This window comes from Papio anubis, chromosome 16, assembly GCF_008728515.1.
Source record: "Papio anubis isolate 15944 chromosome 16, Panubis1.0, whole genome shotgun sequence".
Taxonomy (NCBI): domain Eukaryota; kingdom Metazoa; phylum Chordata; class Mammalia; order Primates; family Cercopithecidae; genus Papio; species Papio anubis.
The window spans coordinates 72,845,062-72,851,515 of record NC_044991.1 but is presented as its reverse complement, the minus strand read 5'-3'; the positions used below and the strand labels follow the sequence as shown (position 1 = coordinate 72,851,515).

Genomic DNA, 6,454 nt, shown 5'->3' with positions numbered 1-6,454 from the left:
AGAAAACCTAGAAGAGATGGATAAATTCCTGGAAAAATACAACTCTCCTAACTTAAATCAGGAAGAATTAGATACCCTGGACAGACCAAATAACAAGCAGAGAGATTGGAGATATTAGTCAAAGGGCACAAAGTTTCAGTTATACAAGACGGATACATCTCAGAGACCTGTTGTACAGCATAGTGTCCATAGTTAGCAATACTGTATTGCGAAGTTAAAAATTTGTTAAGATGACAGATCTTATTTTTACCGCGCACACACACACACCAAATAATAAGTAAAGAGACCAGTGGAAACTTTTGGAGGCGATGGATATGTTTATGGCCTAGATTGTGGTGATGATTACATGGGTGTATACTTGTCTTCAAACTCATTATAGTTGTATACACTAAAGATGTCTTTTTTTTTTTTGAGACGGAGTCTTGCTCTGTCGCCCAGGCTGGAGTGCAGTGGCCGGATCTCAGCTCACTGCAAACTCCGCCTCCCGGGTTTACGTCATTCTGCTGCCTCAGCCTCCCCAGTAGCTGGGACTACAGGCGCCCGCCACTTCGCCCGGCTAGGTTTTTTTTTTTGTATTTTTTAGTAGAGACGGGGTTTCACGGTATTAGCCAAGATGGTCTTGATCTCCTGACCTCGTGATCCGCCCGTCTCGGCCTCCCAAAGTGCTGGGATTACAGGCTTGAGCCACCGCGCCCGGCCAAGATGTCTTATAAATAGCTTTTTATATGTCAGTTATATCTTAATGAAGTAGTTTTTAAAAAGTCATTATATAACAGCAAGCTTATATAATTTTGTTTTATAAAAAATCTATATATGCAAATATGAAAGAATATTGTACATCGATATAGTGGAATAACTAGAAATATTTTCACTTTCTTCTATGTGTTTTTTTATGTTTTAAGAATTTTGTAAGCTAACCCTTTAAATGTGCTCAGAACACTTAACATTAGCTTACTGTTGGGCAAAATTATCTAATACAAAGCTTATTTTATAATAAAGTGTTGAATAGCTCATGTAATGTATTTAATACTGTGCTGAAAATAAAAAAAACATTAAAGAGAAAAATTAAGCATGGATGGAAAGGGGAAAAATTCTCATTCATGTGTAGGAGAATAGTATATTTGTTCATGACTGCTTTAGTTTTATGGTTTCAACAGTGAAACCACTGCAGACAACCTGAATGTTCATTTTCATGAAGATGAATACATATTGTGTGACATATTCACAGAATGGAATATTATGTAACAGCAAAAACAAAAACAAAAACAAAAAAACCAAGCAAAAAACCTCCAGAATGGTTGATGGGTACTTAAAGTACGATTTCTACTGGATGTGTATTGCTTTTGCACCATCATAAAGTTGAAAAGTTGTATGTCAAACTGTCACAAGTTAAGGATCCTCTCTCTATGTATGGTGTATAATAGTACCTGTCACACAGTAGGTGTTCAATAAATGTTGAACACATTTTCAAAAAGAATTTGTTCAAACCAAATACTGCATATTCTCACTTATAAGTGGGAGCTAAATGATGAGAACTCATGAACACAAAGAAGGAACAATAGACACTGGGGTCTACTTGAGGGTGAAGGGTGGGAGGAGGTAGAGGAGCAGAAAAGATGGCTGTTGGGTACTGGGCTTAATACCTGGGTGATGAAATAATCTGTACAACAAACTCTCACGACATGAGTTTTCCTATGTAACAAACCTTCACATGTAGCCCAAACCTAAAACAAAAGATCAAAATTTTTTTTTGTAAGCTGAATTTGAATTATGTTTTAATCAAAATAAGGCAACACATTACATTTTTTTCCAGTAAAAGGAAAACATGAGGTGTGAGATGGAGAGATTCGTTTTGGCAAAGCTAACACTCAGCTTAGGTGTGCCAGTTGTTGGGTAGGCAGAGGGCAAGGGGGAATAGTGAGAAGATAGAGAATGAAGAAATTCAACAAGCACTTTCTCTTGCTTCACACCTCTCTTTCCCTATTTATATGTCTTGATCTCTAGCAGCAGCTGGGAAGAAAAACAATCCTTCCAACAACATATATTCAGACACATATGGTCAGCCTCATGAAGCTGTGGATACTCATGCTTATGACATTCGTCTGTACGGTGCTACTGTCTGTGCTGGGAGAAATGAGGAAGAAAAAATATTCCAGTAGGTGGTGAGGCTGGATTAAGGGCCACAGGAGTGGGATGAGCTTGTTTCTGAACAAGGGAGGGGGTTTCATGTCTGCTGTATCTGACTCAGGACCCACCTTCATAGGAGCACCCATCAGAGAATCAGACAACTTTGTATGCACAGAGATTCAAGAAATCCCTAAGCTGAGGTCCTTTAATGCTTCCTCTTTTAACCTTGAAAATAGCAATATCTGTCTATCTCTCTCTCTCTCCATCTCTCTGTCTCTATCTATGTATCTATCTATCTATATTTAAATATATATGAATATTTATATATATTCATATATATGAATATATATCATATATAAGATATATATTTAAATATATATATATTTACACACACATATGTGTGTGTATATATACCATAAGCTATAAACATAAAATATTTTCCAATGTTAGACTGTCTTTGAGGGTGAGATGTCAGTATAGAGCTAATTCTGCGGCTCTATACTGGTATCTCTGTGAGCTAGCTGCGTATACTTTGTCATATGAGTACCAAATGGGCATTTCTTAATACATATCCTTAGTTTCAGTGGCAAGGCTTTCAGAATGTGAAAAGTTAGGAAAGAGGCTTGAGATCGGTTCTCAGTGGGGCAACCTCTCATATGATGAGAAAATGGGATGAATGGAGGGGCTAAGAAAACTGAGTGAGAGAGATAAGAATTTGAAGAGAGGCTGAGTTATTAAACACAGAGTCAGCAAGTAGGGAAAGAAAAAGGGAGAGAATCTGTTTCTTACTTGACCTGGCCTAGCTTCCCACACTGTGAAATTAGGCATTGCAATGAGGCTACAAGATATGCCAGGCCCTGAGATCTCCTGTTATGTAAATGTAGATTTCATAGGAGGGCACATGAATGCTGGGGATTGACTGAATTGTATCGTTGGGATGCTCAGAGAGGACCCAGAGGCCTGCAACAGTGGTAAAGCCTGCAGAGGTCGAGAAGGAAAAGAGGTCAGTGAAGACGCAATGGGGTCAGTGAAGGTATAATGACAGGAATTTGAGGAGGCTCATGAAGGCAATTCCCTTAAAAGGCAAATAGATACCTTGGTTGGGATTTGGGGCCCAGATTCCAGGAGGAACTGTTAAACATATGAAGGGCTTTTCTTTCCATGCTTGGCTGAAACGTACTATCAACCTTTGACCATCTCATCTAAATTTCAGGGAAGGAATTGTTACTTGAAGAGTGCTGGGGAAAGCCAAAGGTCAAAGAATGTACCAAGAAGTGTTCTAAAGCCTTTAGATGTAAAGACAAAAATTACACATGCTGCTGGACCTATTGTGGAAACATCTGCTGGATAAACGTCGTGAGTTGGGAGATGTTTGCTTGGGTGTATATCTTCACTGATTCTCATTCCCTTCCCAGAGGCTATTATTCCTAAACAGAAGACTGAGGTACCCCAAATTCTAGGTACAAAAATAACGGAAGACAATGTCCCTTTAACTTGGAAAGCAATTCACTGGCAAGTAAATCAAGACACCAGGTTAGACCCCATTGCTTCTTTCATTATATAATCAATACCTGTCTGTGTTGTCTTCTTTGTATTACACCATAGTTTCCTATTTTTTCCTAAATTTGTCCAGATTTCTAACCACTGCTTCCATAGTCAGACTTCTCCATGGGCCATTTGGCTCAGCCAGGCCCAAAGTCTCCACCTTTTTTTGCTCAATAGACCAATACCTCACCTACTCAGAAGTGGGCAACTCCTGTTGTTACGTTGAAGTATTCTTGTCCCATTGTCTGGTGAACATGGATACTATTAAGCGGGGGGAATGAATGCTTGTTTCTCAGAGTTCTTTAGCTTCTAAAAATCTAATCTTTTTCTTTTACAGAAAACCGATGAATATTACTAAAACCCTAGCTTCCCACCAGGCTGCCACCTGTGTGGGCGGGAAATGTTTAAGAGGTCTCATAGTAGTACCATGTGGCTACTTTTAGGAACACCAGTCTATTTTTACTGACAGCTGGACAAGAGCAAACACTTGACGAATAAACTCATTTACCAGTAGTGGCCTTGCCTTTTTTCAGATCATCCCACCACCCGTGAGTACCCTTATTACAAATCCCCAGTATTGTTCCTCTCCTACATTGTAGACGAGCTTCCAACTTTTGCCGTCCCATCTGATAAGCTTAGAACTGATAGGCTAATTTCATGGGCTTCACAGAACAGAATTTTATTTCTGTCCCATTTTTAATGTGGGGAATTTTCAGTAGCACTTTCACTCAGTTGGTTAGAGAGCAGGTCTTTGGTAAATGGTTTCTCACAGAGATATGGATAAACACGTCTTTCCATATATATGGAAAACTACTTTCCATATATACAAGTTTAAACAAATAAGTCAATAACTGGAAGATAATTTGAGTAAGGTTTCTAATTGTCAGACAAAAGAAATTACAAATAGGCTGAACTCAGCAGCCCCAGGCTCCAGGTCTGCCTAGCAGACTTGATCTCTGGGTCTGCTCTAGTGCCAGGTCAACTCTAGCGGCCCCAGTGGCAGACAGGCCCCAGCAGTCCTAGCTTCAGGCTAACCCCAACAGAATCATGTTCCAAGCCCATCCCAGGGCCAGGCAGACCCCAAGGCCCTAGTCTCTGGACCTTCTCCAGCACTGGGCTGGCCCTCATAGCTTCAGGCTTCAAGTCTACCTCAGCACCAGGTTGATTCCCACAGCCCTACTCCTCAGACCAGCACGTGCAGACTCAGCCTCCAGGCCAGGCCCTACAAATACAAGATCCAGGACCACTCAGTACTAAGTCAACCCCCGTGGCCTCAGGCTTCCCACCCATTCCAGTGCCGGATCAGCATCCCTGGCCTTAAACACCAGGAATATACTCACAGACACAAGCTCAGGCCTGCACAGTGCCAGGCCAATCTTCATAGCACCATCCCCCACACTTGACTAGAGGTCCGAGAGTCTCAGCAGACTTCAGAACTGGACCAGCCTTCCTGGCTCTAGGCTCCAGGACAGCTCCAGTGACTCTAGGCACCAGGTCAGTGCCCATGATCTGAGGCTCCAGACCAGCCCTTGTGGACCAAACTTCACACTAGCCCTAGTACCAGGCTGGCTGTAGGCTCCAGGCCAGTCCATGTGCACCCAAGCTCCAGTGAACCCAGAGTCCAGACCTGATATAGCAGATCCAGGGTCCAGGCCCACCCCAGTAGAATTCAGTTCTAGGCCAGATCCCATAGACTAAGCTCCAAGAATACCCCTGCAGACATAAGCTCCAGGACAGCCCTGATGTACTCAGGCTCCAGACCCATCTCAATAGTCCCAGGTGCCATCCCCCTCCCAGAACTTGGCCAGACTCTGTAGATTCAGGCTTATGGCCCATCCCAGAGCCAGGTTAGCTCCTGTGTACCCAGGCATGAAGCTGGCCTTCAATGATACAAGGTCCAGGCCTGCCTTCATGAACCCTGGCTCCAACACCATTCCTGCAGACCCAATCAACAAATTCACCCCAGTGGATCCAGGCTTCAGGCCCAACCCTGTGGACTCAAGCACCAGGCCCACCCATCTCCTGACCCAGGAACCAGGCCAGGCTGCCTGAGGACTCCAGCAGCAAGTATGACCTTGGATCATGCCAGATGGCCTCTCCTGAACCTCTGGATGACTGATGAAGTGCTTCCCCAGAAAAAAACTAGTCTTCAAAGACTGAAATATCCTTATTTCTTCAAATGCACACACATTAATGTAAAGCAATAAGAAAACAAAAACAAAAACACAAGGAGAACACTAAAAGAATACAGTGATCTCTTAGTAGCTGATACCAAAGGAATGGAGATACATGAACTACCTGACAGACAATTCAAAATAATTGTTTTAAGGAAACTCAGTGAACTTCAAGAAAATACAGAGAAACAATTCAATCAAATCAAGCAAACAATAAAATGACCAAAATGATAAATTTAATGAGAGATTGAAATTATAAAACATATCAAACAGAAATCAAATATCAATCAAACTGGAGCTAAAAAATACAATGAAATGAAAAATGGAATAGATGAGAAATTGAGCAGAAGAAAACACTTGTGAACTTGAAGATAGGTTATTTGAAAATATACAGTCAGAGAAGAAAAAGAGAATGAAAGGAATAAAGAAAACTTACAAGATTGCTGGGTGTAGTGGCCCATACCTGTAATCCCAGCACTTTGTGAGGCTGAGGTGGGAGTATCACTTGAGCCCAGGAGTTTGAGACTAGCCTGGGCAACAAATTAAGACCCCTACCCTCTACAAAAAAAATTAGCTGGGCATGGTGGCATGCATCTGTAGTCCCAGCT

At 41.7% G+C, this 6,454-nt stretch overlaps 1 protein-coding gene across 1 annotated transcript; it reads left to right on the top strand.

Annotated features, from left to right (window-relative positions):
* Positions 1–1,721: 1,721 nt before the first annotated feature.
* Positions 1,722–6,164, top strand: WFDC11 (WAP four-disulfide core domain 11). The gene is made up of 2 exons (XM_009216031.3): positions 1,722–2,155; positions 3,341–6,164. The coding sequence occupies exons 1-2, from the start codon at positions 2,056–2,058 to the stop codon at positions 3,556–3,558; spliced, it is 318 nt and encodes a 105-aa protein (XP_009214295.1). The 5' UTR covers positions 1,722–2,055; the 3' UTR covers positions 3,559–6,164.
* Positions 6,165–6,454: the final 290 nt, after the last annotated feature.